The sequence below is a fragment of the Nelumbo nucifera genome, chromosome 6, assembly GCF_055504915.1.
Source record: "Nelumbo nucifera cultivar China Antique chromosome 6, China Antique-T2T, whole genome shotgun sequence".
NCBI lineage: Eukaryota > Viridiplantae > Streptophyta > Magnoliopsida > Proteales > Nelumbonaceae > Nelumbo > Nelumbo nucifera.
In genome coordinates, this window is record NC_142654.1 from 66,746,492 (window position 1) to 66,762,975 (window position 16,484).

A 16,484-nucleotide genomic window follows, 5' to 3' on the forward strand; every position below is an offset into this window, starting at 1 on the left:
CGGGATCATGCATGCGGACTGCCAAGCAGGTCGGTCTCCATATGCTCCTCTGTGTCCTCTTGACCCGATGGGCCCACCTCTAGGACTTCGTCATCACTTTCTTCTTCAGACGAGTCGGGCTCTTCGTTCGTCGCCTCCACCACCTCGGGAGTAAGGTCAGACATAGAGACGACTTTGAGATCAAGATCGGGGAATTTCTGCCACATTAGGTACTTGCACAGCTTGAAGCCCGAACGATAGAAGCTCGATCCATATTCGACCTGGAGATCGTGGAACTCCGAGGATTTCTTGAAGCGGTCAATGGCGTGGCTTCTTTCTTCAGCTCGCGCCTCTTTGATGGCGGTCTCGAAGATCTCAATTCGCTCTTGGATCATGGCTTCGTGATTCTCGACTTCTCGTTGAAGCTCCGCCTTCTCCTCGGTCATTGTTGAGATCAGCTCCTGTTGCTTCGCCTTCTCCTCGGTCATGGCCATGATCAGCTCCTACTGGCTCTGAACTCCCTTCTTGGCCCGAAGAACCTCAGCCCGAGCTATGTCCAGCTCGCGATAAAGTTTTCGCGTCGTCTCCTCAACTTCACGAGCTCTCTTCAGGCAAACCTTGGACTGATAGACCAACGAATGAATGGTGGAGTTCACCTAGTAAAGAAAACCGAGGTAAGTACGTTTGAAAGTTTAACAAGGAGATAAAATGCAAAGTAAGATACTTACCACCATGCAGTAGCTGGCAGCCCAGCCTCCGAGTTGGCTTGTAGGCATGTCAGCCCATTCCGCGACCTCGGAACACAAAGAAAGAGCAAGCTGAAAGACTTTGACGTGACCTCGGGAGAGCTCAATCGCAGAATTTTTGATGAAGAAGAAGGGCCCCTCGGCCCCCTATTTATAGTCCACCGCGAGGCAATTAACTGTTGATATCTACTTAATCCAACGACTCTCATGAAAACCGATTGCACGACGCCCGAAGACGAAATCAGTTGAGCACGTTTTTGACGTTCGCATAGTCTATAAACAGCATGACATCCACGCGTACACTCAATGCGACCTGGGCTACGACTGGTTAAACCGGAGGCTCGAACAGGTCCGCCCGGCTGATCCGCTCCACAGACTGCCTAAACCTCGTGCCAAATCCACCTGGACCCGTCATGAAATCCTCGCACCGGGTCGAGACCCCCGACTCAGGGAGTGGGGGGCAATTGATGAAGGGCGATTTGGCCCGACCTAGTAATAGGGGGACACGTGGAAATGACCTAACTAGTAAGATGACAGCTCAGCCCGACATGCCAAGTCCGCAACAAATCGAGCTTGGATAATCAAACCACCTCGGGATGAGTTCACCTCGGTGTAAGGTCGTATTAAGACCACTTTGGTCCCAAGGCACTTCGACATTCGCCCCAGGTCGGATCTAAAGAGCAATAGCTCGGTTAATATTGACAGACCACTACATGGCATCCCCGAAGATCTTGCCACCAGATTCCGTGCCTCGCGGGATCACACCACGTAACAGCTAACGTTATCTCCCCCGACCAATTCGGGCGGATTCGATAAGCACCATCAGTTATCCCCATTATCACGGAAATGGGTCTCATCGTGATGAGGATCCCGGAACCACTCCGCGAAACCCGCGAGGACTCGATTATTTAAAGGCTCCATCCCCTAGGGGTGCAAGGTATGCGTGATTTCCTGCTCTCAAGCTCTCTACTTTCAAGCAGCTTTAGCTCGCTACTAGCCTACTGACTTAAACATCGGAGCGACCTCGCCGAGTTAGCATCCTGGGGTTCTCTGATATCCTTCCAAGTTCAGTCCGTCGTCCATCTGGAAGCCAGATCACCAGCCAGATCGCGCTAAATCAAAAGTGCTTAAGGAAGAGTTGTAGGCCATTAGAGCTGCCTGCTCATGCCATCGCCGGTGGCTTTCTGCGTTCAATGAGATCTCCTGTCGCAGGTGGATGTTTCTTAGCTAGGGGTTGGCGAAGGAAAATATGGGAAGAAGAATAGTGTAAAATGTGTTTTTAAGTTTTTTGTCTTTTTCTGTCCAGTTCAACCGAATTCTTTAACAGCCAAGACGTCCGTTAAAGGTAGTGAATTTTAAACACGCCGACGTGGGCGTTTATGATTGGCGGGTTCATGCGTCCAGGTGAACGCGGACTCAATAATGCTCACCTCTACTTAAAACCCAATTAAGGCTCACCTGAGTCACCTGACTATAAACCGATAGATTCAAGTCAAACGTGCGTTTACTACCTTCTACAGTTCTACTTTACCTGAACAGCTGACATTCCGACTGCCACCTGTCACTTCCAGTTTGAATCCTCTGGAAAAGTGGAAACTGTAGAAAACAAACTGGGGCATCATGATAGCATTTCGAGTAGAACCGTAGAGTATTTGAACTCAAATTCTCGCTCCTAGTCATACATGATATAAAAACGTAAACATATTTCAATCAGTGTAGATCTTTGCACATCTCTACTTGATGGTTGCCACTAACGAACCACAAATTAAGTAAAGCAAAATGAGAAAATGCAGAAAAACACAATAACTGACTAAGAACAGCTTTATGGGGGTATAGCATACCGACCACTTTGATCCTTAATTATCAATTGATCTGTGATATCAACTAGCATCTTGAATCACTAAATGGATAATACTCCATGTCTAATGCCAATATGGGATCAATGAAAGCTAAATCCAGTGAAACAACCAAGCCCTTCCATAGAGTTAAAATCTGGAAAACCTATGGCATGTATCGCCGTGCCACATAGCTGATTCAAGTCTCTCGCCTGTGAGGGAGGACTCAAGAAATAACCCACATATAAGAAACAACACTGTTGTAACCGACAGCTCAAGCCAACGAATATGACACATCTTAGAAATTGCTCATCCTGATTATGGAGATTGGAGAAGGATTTCACCCCTGTAGAGTGGGATTATTCAAGCTCCAGTAGTAACAATCTCTGTTACCTTCTCTTTCAAGTTGCCCATTTTAAAGTGAGGCTCAGAGGGGAAGACAAAAACCGTAGATGTAGCCTGAGGCAAGGAAAGCTCGGCTGAATATCTCACTGCAGTTACAGTGATACGGGGAAGCTGTTGTGAACCAGAAGCAAGCGGCACAAGCTTGTAACCAAGGATGTGCTCAGATTTCGGCAGCACAGAAACCATGTCATTGTGGGATCCAGATAACAAGAAACTTTGAGAATCTGCAATCAAGTACTTGACCTCCTGGAGAAACTCTGTCTGATTCTGGATTTTCACATAACATGTGAAAGGAATACCAAGAATGGTGTGAGGAGGACACTCCAAACTCACGACCAAGGGCGCCATCTCCACGTTCACATCAGGGAGTTTGTGTCTGGTTATGATTCCAGCTTCTGTTATGTTGGAATCAGATTGCTTGTCAAGCCCAGAATCCCTCTTCCACGTAAAACAAACTGTTCCCATGGCAAGATTTGGAGAATGTATCTTTGGAATGACAGAGAAAACCTTTCTGAACTCTTCACCTGGCACAAGAAGAGCATGGTCCTTTTGGCTCTCATCTCTTTGTCGCACAGTACACGACTTTCCAATGTCATTTTCATCCATTTCAATGGACATGGATACCAATCGCAGTGGAACCTCAGTGCAGTTTTTTGCACTAACAATGAGGATACTCGTTTCATTCAATGCCAGCGTTGTTGACTGATTAGAATTAGGGGCTACCTTGATCTTTGAGAGCAATAACGGGTTCCTTCTGAATGGCAGCATAAAGCGATGGCCAATCATAATGGCAGTTTTCCCTTCAATCTGCAAACTTTTATGGGCATGAACTTTCTGGATGGTAGACCCATTGCTGGTTGGCAAGTAGCCCAGTGACACATACAGCATGACTGGTTTGGGTCTATGCCATTTGATTTCTAGTTTGCAAGACCAGGACCCTCCAAGGTTCACAAAGGGAACAGACAGCAACCCAAAAGAATGCTGAATTTTCCAGATATTGTCCTGACCAGTTTGTGGTTCATCATCTCCATCTGGTCGAGAGACACCAAGAAGCTCAACATGGAGACTGTCTGTAGATATTGGTTCCATTTCCCTTGGACTTCCCAATGCAGCACCTCTTCTTGCATCCACCAGATTAATTTTCAATTCACCAGAATGGATTTCATGGCCCTTGGATACAATTGTAACTGGAAGCATGAACCTCTCTCCAACTAATGCCGGGCCGGAAGCACCTAAAACAAGATCAACCTGTGGGTCTGGCTCATCAACCTGGATAAACTTCTGACCAGAGAAAGCGAGAGCAGGGTCTCTGGTTGGAAATGTCTCCACATGGTCCTCAAACTTCCAAAGTGGTAAATCATTCATTGAGGCAGGGCTTTCAGCTTGGCAACAGATTGTGAACAAGGGTCCCAATCTCGCAATCACTGATTTGCATTCAAGCTTTCCACTTAGTTCTGCATTAGTATACAGTAGTCTTATATTAAAAGCAGTGGCAATAGAAAGTGAAAGTTCTATAAAACAATGGTTCAGATTAAGTGATATAAAATTCATGTCTGGGTCACCAAAATTGACTGATCTCATTCACCAGTTGAACAGTTAATCCAATTTATAGTGTGTGTATGTGTGTATAACCACCGACTGATATGAAGAAAAGTATGAAGCATATTACCAGATGTAACATCATAAGTCAACCGTAGCCACTTGTTTGTGACTACAGTCAGAACTGGAGCTGTCACTACCCGGGCACCTGTCTTTCCAATGGAAGTTGCAGATATGGGTGCTTTCTGAGCACTGGCTATGGTGAAATTGCATTCAGATTGATTGAACTTGACTTCTAATTGATCAATTTCAACAGGTTGGGGTAGTTGTGAAATGAGGGACAGAGTGAAAAATATGGATGCACCAGGTTTAGCCACCTGGTCATGAAAGGCAACTGAAGCAAGAAATGCCACTCGAAGGGGGCTGACCAAATCAATCTCAAGACGAATGGGCCTCTCAGGGGTTACATTAAGGGTAACATTTCCTTCGTTTGATGTCAAACCAGATTCTCCTTTCATGATACCAAAAACTTCGCTGTATATTCTCTCTCTCTGTGGAAGACTAGCACAACCAGCTGGCCCATATTCTCCTTTATGAATTGGAGATTGAACCTCATCACCAGATGATATAGGCAATGCAGCCATTTCGAGAGAGTACTCAATAAAATCTTTCACTGAACCGAGTCTCTTGGAGCATTCTCGTAGGTAACCTAAGACATCCCACAACAATGTGGTCCAACCCTCTTTCCTGTAAAGACTTGCAACACCATCAAAAAGCTCTTTTGCATTATCAAACTTGCCAACAGAAAAGTATTCTCTGGCCATCTGACAACTGCAATAAGAGGCCATCCTCTGGGCTTTAAGGTTACTGTACGACTCAAAAGACTTTTTGAGCAGAGCAATAATTTCAAAGGAATCCTGAAACCGCTTCCCTTCTGCGAGGGCATAGAGAACGTACTCTGCATCAGTAAGACTGCAATAACGAAACAAGAAATACCAGTATTAGGAGAGAGGAGCAACATGAAAACCATCATCATTATAAAATTTCAAGACATACTTTTGCATTACAAGTGCATCCCCTTGCTCAAGTAATCGTGCAAATTGACCAACATACACAGATGGTATCACAGAATCAGCGCTGCTTTCAATTTCAGCTACAGCTTCTGATGCAGACAAAGCAAGTTCCAGACAACATTTCTTCTCCCTCAAGTAATGTGCTGCCAACTGTGTCCAAATGAAATAGCGAGACTTGAGAGTTCAATAAAAAAGATAAGAAAATAATGTCACTTCTAGGCAAAAATGGTTCCAACTAATTCTTTCAATGCCATTTTTATATGCAATCCTTTTCATGTATCTTGCACTGGTAACTGAATGCATGCTTCCGAAATGACAATTGAATTTATTTCTCTAATCAGTAATACTATGGGTCAATGGTTTTAAAACCAGAGCAGATGAACAGTTGAGGCTGGCATTCACGATTCAGCAGTAAAAACTTTATCAAGACAAGCCACATAAAAGCTTCCTTTCTATGTTTTAAGTCTCTCATGTTCGTGGTGTCATTCTCTCTCAACAACACCACAATTCCACTAGTTCAATGGATCAACATTGAAACATAAATTTAACAGGGTTAGCTCAATAGCACCAATAGGAGAGAACACCACAATTCCACTAGTTCAATGGATCATACATAAGAACCCCATCCACTCTCTCAAAAAAAAAAGGTACAAGACCCAAATAGGATACAAATACTGGACCCCTAAATCAAGGTTCAAAATATCGATACAGGACAATACACCGGTTGGGGTGTATCGGCTTGTATCAAGCTTCATTTTTATTTACTAGTTTTTTTTTCAAACTGGTTAAGAGGGTCGGTTTAAGGCCCATCTACCCCATGAACCAGGTCAAACCCCGAAACACCCACTATAGGGGCATATCGAGAAGTCACTGATACGATATGTGTCGTCCAATACGGCCCAATACATATCGATATTTTTGAACCTTGCCCTAAATAAAAACACATCCTATGACCTAAACTGGAAAACACTACACAAACAGCAATTATCTCTAATAAATCATCTGACTCAACCCAAATACTAAGATCTGTTAATTTGACCAGATCCAAACATTATTCTAAGACCCATTGCTCTCCAACATTCTCCCTTAATGAAAAATTCAGGTGGAAAATCATGCATTCTAACAGTTATCTCTACATTCTCCCTCAAACTCGAGATAGTGAAATCACCAACTTGATTTTGCAAAACATAGTGCTTGAGTGGATAACTAACACTGCCTAGTGGAAAGTGGAGCTTGAACAACTATCACAAATGGTCTTCAGTTTGCATTGAATTAACCAAACGAATCGACAAAGAGAAAAGCCAAAGCAATAGCCAAGCACCACATCAAAACTGACAGCAACAACACCGAATAGATCCAAATCAACATGTTGGGGACGACTAGTAGAAAAGCCAGATTTAGGTCCAAAGATCAGCACTGATAATCATAACAAACACCCAGATCTTGGACTGATCATGGCAATCCTAAAACTGACTAGAACATTCTGAAAAAAATAAACTGGAATCTTAGGACATTTATTTAGATATTTCATTGAACAGTATTAACTCACAAGTTGATCATCCGCCACCAAGGATCAAAATATTGATATGATATCGTACCCGTATTGGTGGACCTGGAGACAAATAGATATATGGGGGGTTAAAACTTTGGGTTGATAGAAGGCATCCCTCTAATGCTTATAAAATAGATAATAAAAATAATAATAACATAGAGTACCGGACTTTTCAATATGCACCAATACCCAATTTTTGATATCCAAAGTATCGATATTTTGATCCTTGTCCACCACAAAAATCAGAGTTGACCTTAATCAATCTTATGGTTGAAATTTCTTATATAACCAATTGAACTGAAGTACAGAGCAAATGCCAGCTTGCAGAGTCTTCACATACAATTCAAATGAGCATCATATTGATTACTTGTCATTTACAGAGAATATCTCTACTTCATCTGAATCTGTATAACTAAGGTGGCATTTGATAACGCTTTTAAGAGGTCTGAATCTGAAAACATTACTTTTCAGACCCATAAAGCATTTGATTATACATCTTAAAATTGACCTGAAATTGAATTTCAGATCTGAAATATTTAGATCATGGGCCATCACTGAACGCGCTCAGACACGTTTCAGATGTGTTTGAAAGTCTTAAATGCCCCTCATAACATTGAAATGAACATCCCTTTTTAAACCCAATTTTTTTTCATTCGACACCTAACCACTAGTGATGCAGAAAAGACTCGAAGGGCGTTCTCTCTTCCTCCCTCCCTCTTTCTCGCTTTCTCTCTCCCCTGTCTTCCCGCCGACCACCATTGTCGCTGTTCTCAGTTGGCCGACGGCAGTCTTGTTCGATTTCTTAGCAGCGGTGTTCTCAGTCGGCGGTCTTGTTCGATTTTCCTCTCCCTCCCTCCCTCTTTCTTGCGTTCTCTCTCCCCTATCTTCCCGTCGGCCGCCACTGTCATTGTTCTTAGTCGGTCGGCGGCGGTCCTGTTCAATTTCTCAGTAGCGGCGTTTTCAATCGGCGGTCCTGTTCGATTTCCCTCTCTCTCCCCCGTCTTCCTGCTGGCCGCCACTGTCGTTGTTCTCAGTCGACAATGTTTGAAGGAAACCTTCGATCTAGGCAGTAACAAGATTTGAAACCCGACTCCAACAGCAATTCTCAGTCGACAACGTCTGTTTGAAGGAAACCCTCAATCCATGCAGTAATGAAGATTTGAAACCCAGCTCCAACAACGACAACTCCTATGCTCTTTTCTGACGGAGAGTCAAATAACACCAGGGAGTTGACGAAGATTTGAACGGCTCGGGTTTTGAGTCTATTTGTGGAGTTCATGAGATGGAGAAGGAAGCAACAGGGAAAGTTTCGAGAGAAGCTGAATTATAACTTATAAATTTATTTATAATAATTATCAAATTATAAATTTATTAAATATTAATGTTTTTATTTTTTATAATGTCTATTTGTATTAATTAATAATTATTTTAATTTTTTATAAATATTTAAAAAAATTAATAGTTTTAATTTAATAATTTGATAATTATTAAATATTTTTCTCATTGCTTCGTGGACTTTATTACTATTTTCATTATTATTTTAACTCTTAATAATTTATTTTTAATATAAATTTATATGTATTTTTCAATTTTATTCTTATTTTAATAAATTATTGTTTATTTTTTATAATTTACTCATATTTTTTATTATTATTTTGAATTTAATAAATTATTTATATGAAATAATGAAAATTGAACTCAAAATTACCAGTCTTTTTAAGGGGTAAAATAGTAATTTAGGGAATTTCAGATGTTGAAAGGTTGATCCAACACAAACAACTTTATCTATGCCTCTAAAAAGTAAAAAAGCATTTATACCTCTTTTCAGATTTCAGACACTTTTAATATCTTTTTAACTTTTCAGATCTGAAATTTCAAATCTATCAAACGCCACCTAAAAATAGGGTAAATTACAAAGACCCCCTGTACTATGGGGTCAGTGACAACTACCCCCCTGAACTTTCATTTGCAACAAAGACCCCCCTGAGCTTTCACTTTGTGACAAATACCCCCTGGTTGTAAAGTCAGATGACGAAATGCATTAAATTACCAAAATACCTACCTGACCTTTTCTTATTTTCTTTTCCTCACCCTTTTCTCTAAAACTCTAATTGATTGACCCAAAAATACTCCATTTATCCAAACAAAACCAGCTAAAATAACAAGAATCTCACTGACATAAAAAAACAAGTTTCTTTAAATTCTTGTTTCATTTTACTGACATGAATGTCTCTCTTCATCTTAAAATATAAAAATTATCCACTCCTTTCTCCAATAAATCAAGAAAAACCAAACGAAACTTTAAATTTATATCTATCAGAAAGAAACCTCTACCATTTCATCTGAATATTGAATCTAGCCAGAAATCTGCAAGAATCTATGGAGCAACCGAGAGGACTTCAATATTATATTTAGAAAACTAATCGAATCATAAATCGTTCAAAAAAATAATAAAAGGTCTAATTTTTTTGCACCGGATCCCATCAGAACTCCGAAGTTAAGCGTGCTTGGGCGAGAGTAGTACTAGGATGGGTGACCTCCTGGGAAGTCCTCGTGTTGCACCCCAATTTTATTAATATTTATTCATCAAAAAAAATAAAAGGTGTAATTTGGGGATTAAAAAATTTAAATAGCTGAATGAGAATCTTTTTCAAATCTTCTAGAGTGTGGGAGCATTTTTTAAAGCCTGCTGGAGTTTGTTGGGTCATGCCGAGATCAGTCAAAGACCGCCTATTTAGCTGGAATCTGGCAGGGTTGAGGAAAAAAAGGAATACTAGTCTGGAAAACAATTCCTGTAGAAATACTGTGGTCCTTGTGGTCAGAAAGAAACAATAGAGTATTCTCTAACAAGTCAAAAAGCCCAGATGAGCTAGTTCAGCAGTCAGTCAGCAAGCTGATCTCCTGGGTGTTGGTTACTGCTGATTTTAAGCACCTGAATGTAGCTGAGTTGTTTAGTTCTCAGTCCATTTGGAGTCTGTAATTGTATTTGGTTCTGGGCTTCTTCTGTCCAGGATTGTACTTTTTTGTTTTCTTTGAAATAAAATCTTGCCTTACCTTTTCAAAAAAAATAAAACTTACAGAACTCAACGGAGGGGATATTTGTCACAAAGTGAAAGTTTAGGGGGTCTTTGTAGAATAATTTCTCCAGACAAATAAAGAGAATAACATGAGCCATACATGCTTGACAGAGTTCTGAGTTCCAATTTTTCTGGGATGTAAACATTACAAAATGGGAAATAGTCTAAAAGACCTGACCAAAGATCTTTTTTCTTTTTTTGAAAAAGGGTAAGGTATGATTGTATTAATATAAGGCCCCGTGTACAATGAGAAGCTGTACAAAATGAAGGACCTCAAAAAAAAGTCATCCTCAAAAAAGTATAATCAGAAATACCATCTCTTATAACAGTATGTATAGACATCCAACTTCTCAAAACCTCTATTGCCAAGTTAATGACCTCGGCCTTCAGTAGTAGATTTTTTCTCAAAAATCCTATTATTCCTTTCTGACCACAAGCCCACAGAACTGCCGGAGGGATGGAAGTCCAGCATAACTTTCCTTTCTTAGACAGCCCCTGGATATGCCACTCCTCTAGCAGAGTTCTAACTGAGGCTGGCATGCACTAGCTTAGATTCAGGGATTTGAAGAAGTGTGACCAAACTGTAGAACTAAACATGCAATGAAGGAAGAGATGCCCGGATGATTCTACTTGCATATTGCAAAAACAGCACCTCCAATCTGAAAGATTAAGACCTTTTTTCAGCAGCATTTCTTTGGACAAACACCTCTCCAGAGCTGCCACCCATACAAAAAACTTGACTTTTGGAGAAGCCAAATTCCCCCAAATGGCCTGACTGGGAAAAGGGGCTTCAGGCCTTCCCACAAGAAAATTGTAGAATGATTTGACTGTGAAATCTCCAGATTTTGATCACTTCCAAACTTTTAAATCTTGCTCCTGAAAATTTAGTTGTTGGTCTTGTAACAGATTAAGAAAATCTTCCATCTGCTGAATTTCCCAGTCATTAAAACTTCTCCTAAAGGAAGGAACCCAGCATAGCCTGCCTTCCTGGATCAATATAGAATCAGCCACTAAGGCTTCCTTATCTACAGCCACATTGTACAAGGCCGGGAACAGCTCTTTTAGAGTATTGTCACCAGCCCACTAGTCTAACCAGAACCTGGGTTTTCTTCCACCTCCCACTTTAAATTTGACACAACTGCTGAACTTCCTGTAAGCCTTACAAATTCCTTTCCATACCCCACAACCATAAGTACCAGAGGAAATAACAGCATTCCGTCCATTGTTCCTTAAGCCATATTTCTCCTCAATCACCTTCCTCCAGAGTTTGTTCGGTTCAGATGAAAACCTCCACAGCCAGCTTCCCAATAGGGCAAAGGTTGAAAAGCTTAAGGTTTCTTATTCCTACCCACCCTGTGACTGGGGTTTGCAAATTTGCTCCCAGATCACTAAATGGTACTTGTGAGAGTCTTTCCAGTCCAGCCTTTCCAAAGAAAATTTCTCATCTTTTTTCCACTTCCTTTGCTACCTCTGAGGGAATGGGGAATAAGCTCATAAAGTAGGTTGGAAGGCTAGCTAACACACTTTTGATGAGTGTGACCTTGCTACCTTTAGAGAGATACCTTGCCTTCCATGAAGCCAATTTTTGGTCCATCCTTTCTAGGACAGGGATCCAAATTGCTTTAGGGATGCATTTGGCTCCAAGGGGCAGACCTAAATAAGTTGAAGGCAGTCTACCCACTTTGCAGCCCAATAGATCAGCCAAACTTTGAATGACAACGTTAGGCACCTCTCTGGCTCTCCCACAGCTAACAATTCACTTTTTGCTAAATTCACCTTCAGCCCTGAAATTATCTCAAACCAAAATAGTAGATACTTCAGATTAAGGATTTGGTCCTCTGAAGTACTGCAGAAAAGGAGAGTGTCATCTGCATATTGTAGGATGGGGATTTTTGTTCCGTTAGGACTTCAAAACCCTCTAAAAGATTCAGTTCTGAAGCCCTGTCCACCAACTTGCTAAGACCTTCCATCACTAAGAGAAAGAGCAAAGGTGATAGAGGGTTCCTTGTCTCAGCCCTCTTGAGCTTTTAAAATTTCCTTTTGCTGACCCATTTAGCAAGATTTAGAACCTTGGAGTAGAAACGCAGACTCTTATCTAGTTTCTCCACTTTGATCCAAAGTGCATCCTTTCCAACATATAGTCTAAAAAATCCCAGTTTACATGATCATAGGCTTTTTCTAAGTCTAATTTGCAAACCATCCCTAATCTTCCACTTCTTTTCCTTGAGTCAATTAACTCATTGGTTATAAGAACTCCATCATGGATTTGTTTGTTATGGACAAAAGCATCTTGGAAGCTAGAAACCAAAGAGTCCATCACTCCTCTTAGTCTAGTTGCAAGAATTTTGGCTAAGACTTTGTACACACTACCAATTAGACTTATTAGCCTGAAATCTTTCAACTCTTTAGCTCCTGTTTTCTTAGGTATTAGAGATAAGAAAGTTGCATTTAAACTTCTCTCCAGAGCAGCTGACTCATGAAAATCTTCTAATACCTTTAGCAGATATGATTTAATTAGATTCCAGAACTTCTTAAAGAAGAGAATAGAAAACCCATCTGGCCCCGTGGCCTTTTCCCCTTCCAAGCTGTTAATGGCCTCCTTTACCTCATATTCAGAGAAGGGCTTTTCTAACTCCAAAGCCTGCTGACCTGACCAAAGATCTCAGAAACACAAACCCAGATCAATGGTTAATTGGTTTTAATCAAGTCTGTACCTCGGGAGTTTCAGTAAGCCAAGAATTCTTCGACCAACGATACAGCCCAAAAAGTCAGTCCACGTTGCATAAAATAATCTCTGAACTTTTGTAGAAATCTTCTGGACTGATTGGTGTAAGAAAAGATACAAGCTTTTCATTTGATTTGAAACACTTGTCTATCCAAAACCCCAGTCAATAATCAACAAGTCCTAAACCTCTTCCATGGTTCCACATACAGTCCTGCTCTTTCCCATCATCAGCTGCTAAAGCCCCCATTTTTACCCAATCAAGATTTGATTTGACCTTAGTTGTTCTGCTGCATATTTACCAATCATTTAGGGTCCTTAGGGACACCTTACTCATCTATTATAAGTTAGTATTATCAAGCCTCTGCTTTTGTGCTAATCCAGGTCTGCCAGACATAGGGGGTCTTTCTTCCAATAAGAAGGAACACATCTAAAATGCTAATTCTATGGTGGTTGAGGTCCATGCCCTATATATAAGAGCCTGTACAGCTTAACAGTCAAATTGTCCTCACTTCTAACTGGGGGATCTGCTAACACGATATGATGGGAAGCAGCCCTTGACAGTTTGTTCATTCAGTGCCTTAAAAGTGCAAGGGCAAATTTGCGCCTGAGGCACAAGGTGCATGGCGAGGCGCACGCCTTTTTAAGCAAGGGCCATGCCCTATATATAAGAGCCTGTACAGCTTAACAGTCAAATTGTCCTCACTTCTAACTGGGGGATCTGCTAACACAATATGATGGGAAGCAGCCCTTGACAGCTTGTTCATTCAGTGCTTTAAAAGTGCAAGGGCCAATTTGCGCCTGAGGCACAAGGCGCACGCCTTTTTAAGCAAGGCGCAAAATTACAAAAAAAAAGGCTAACAAATAAAAAAAGGTTAGAAAATTCAAAAAAATAATAAAATAATAAAAAATATTAAACATAATGTTAATAAAAATATACTTAAATTTTAAAATAAATGTTTTAAAAGACCTATTATCTAAAATTAAAATACATAAACATAACATGTAAAGTGTATTCAAATGAAAGCTTAAAAATAAAAGCAAACATATAAAGCATTTTCAAGCATGTAAAACCCACAATCTCTTCTTTCCCTTAATTGCATTGCTTCAAGTAGCTAATGTGATGTAAAACATATTGCATTCTTGATTCTATGAGTCACCTTTGTACCACGCCCCTTGAGGCAAGCCCGAACAAGTCTATGTTAGGGTTTGAAATTCTTATTTCTCACATAAAAAATAATGATTTGTTCGGGCTTGCCTCGAGGGGCGTGGTAAGGGGTCTAGGGGCGGAGCCCTCGGCCTAGCCGTTAGACTCAAAAAAAAAACAACAAAAAGAGCAAAATTTTAAAAAGGCGCACATCTAAGCTAAGGCGCAAGGTGCATCAGGCACATGCCTAGGCGCACCAGGCGTGTGCCTTTTGAAAGGGGTGTGCCTAGGACCTGGGTGAGGCGCATACCCCATAATGCACCTCACCTGTGTGCCTAGGTGTAACGGGGGTAGTTCTACAGCGGAAGAAACCCATGCGGTGTCCAGACCAAGGTAGGCTAGGACAAGCCTTTGTGTGCTTGGAGGCTAGGAGATGCCCGATGAGATGGCTCCACCAAGGTCAGTAGCACTGGATCATGACCTCAAGTCGCATGGCTAGGGCACTCGGGTGGCTCTCGTCGGTCCATGGGAGGTGCCTCTTACGTGCTAAAGGGGGAAGGCCATGATGTGAGGCGACTGTGAGCCGAAGAGAGGTGACTAGGCACCGATGTGATAGGTCTCCTGTATGCCAATGATGTAGGCACCTGTGTGCCATGATGATAGGCAACCGCTGAGTCGGAACACACCCGTGCGCTATGGACAGCGGGATAGCTCATTCAGCTTGGGCAAGGGGCTGGCGTGGTGAAGGGTCATGCTTGAGCCAGGCCCACATGCCAAGCCTCCCTTGAGTGTCGGTAGCGCAGTGCCGGTCCATGCACTGTCCCCATGAGCATGTGTGTGCCCATGAGGAACCTTGGTAGCCATGCTAGCCATTAACCAGGGCTGCCCCGCAAGGGATGATGGTCTAGGAATGCCAAGGTTAGGCACCCAAGGAGGTCGACCACCCCTCCTCAAAGAGTACGTTAAGCTTTTGGTGGTCTTCCTAAAGATAACATCAATTCTCCCAAAAATCTTATAGGCAAAAATGACAGTGATGTCCCTTAACGTAAGCCTCCAAGCGTAGGCAAGGCTAAGCCTATGTCAGACTATAACAGGCTCCCCCACTCAATCCATTGTTGTCCTCGACAATGGTCCTTCTGTGAATGGGCATCTGTGTCCCGCGCCATCCACTTGTCTGCCAGTTCCTGGGCTCACCTGGCCAACCTGGGTCTTGCCTATGTTGGTGTCCATTTATGGGGACGGAACCATTTCACCATGTCGGCCTACCTGGACTTCACCCCCTGTGTTGAGGTTACTCAAACCGCGCCATGGCTATGCCGTTGAACTATGTGAGAAGGGCCCTCGAAGAAATTAGATGTGTACTTCGCGGAGGTCCGCCCCATGTATCATCTTTACCTCAAGGCTCGACCGTCTTCTTGGTAGCTTTTCAGTGGTGCTACCGAACACGATGTAATAGGTCTACTCCTGCTGTTGGCGATGTGTCCAGGGTGCCCTTTCACCATGCTGGCCTGCAGACTTCACCTCGCCATGTGCGGGTTACTCAAACCTAGTCCATGGCTAATGCTCTCTTGGCCCTTGAAACTACACTTCACCTCGCCGGTTCAGGCTACCTCTTCGCTCCGAGGGGGTCCCAATGTGTTGCTGCCTCAAGGAGATCTGACCGCAATGTGTGCGAGTGTGGCAACTTTTACCCATGATGTTGTCGAATATGCACTCGCCTTGTGATGAGCTATTGCTGCTGCAAGTGTTCCACCTGTTGATGAACTGAGCATGTCCTCCCGATACCTTGCCGATGTAGGGCTGCCATGCTCCAACGGCCAGTGTACCCACATTCCTATCATTCCAATATTGTGGCTTCAACCGAGGACCCATTTGATGCAAAACTGCCACTTCAATGATATTCCTTGACCAACCGTCGACACCAACCAATTTCGGACTGTTGTCCCCGCCTTAGTAATGCCTCAGACAAGTTATTGAACAATGATTCATCCATCATGAAACCAAGATGTAGGCGCACAGCCCAACACCTCACCAAAATGAACAGCAACTGGTGTCCGTGAGGAAGCATGGCACTCCCTCACTCAAACCACCACAATATGCCTTCCATAAAAAGGCTCACGCGTTTGCCCCCGCATGAGTACAGCAACCAATTAAGTCTGCCCCCGCAAGGGCGCTGTTTTAGGGTCATTGGAATGGGGACACGAATGAATGGCCTCTTGCAAGGCCTGATGTGTAACTTTGCTTGAACCCAAGTGGAAGTGCTTAGGGACCGCACCCCACGATGTGCTGTTTGTCGAGAAGACCGCTTCAACTGGCTCTGGGCTAATCTGCTGTGACACCAACTGCGGCAGCAATTGGCTAGCTCGCTCTGATACCAACTGTCACGGGGGTAGTTCTACAACGGGAGAA

General features: G+C 42.5%; 1 protein-coding gene across 3 annotated transcripts in view; it reads right to left on the bottom strand.

Annotated features, from left to right (window-relative positions):
* Positions 1 to 2,532: 2,532 nt before the first annotated feature.
* The window catches only part of LOC104606860 (trafficking protein particle complex subunit-like protein), a 33,007-nt gene continuing 19,055 nt past the window's right edge, over positions 2,533 to 16,484 (bottom strand). For all 3 annotated transcript variants that reach the window (XM_010272265.3, XM_010272266.3, XM_088889729.1), the window contains 3 exons: positions 5,561 to 5,727; positions 4,635 to 5,476; positions 2,533 to 4,419 (listed from right to left, as the gene is read on the bottom strand). In XM_010272265.3, coding sequence (XP_010270567.1) covers positions 2,924 to 4,419; positions 4,635 to 5,476; positions 5,561 to 5,727 — 2,505 coding nt within the window. In that variant the 3' untranslated portion in view covers positions 2,533 to 2,923. The remainder of the gene's footprint in view (positions 4,420 to 4,634; positions 5,477 to 5,560; positions 5,728 to 16,484) is intronic.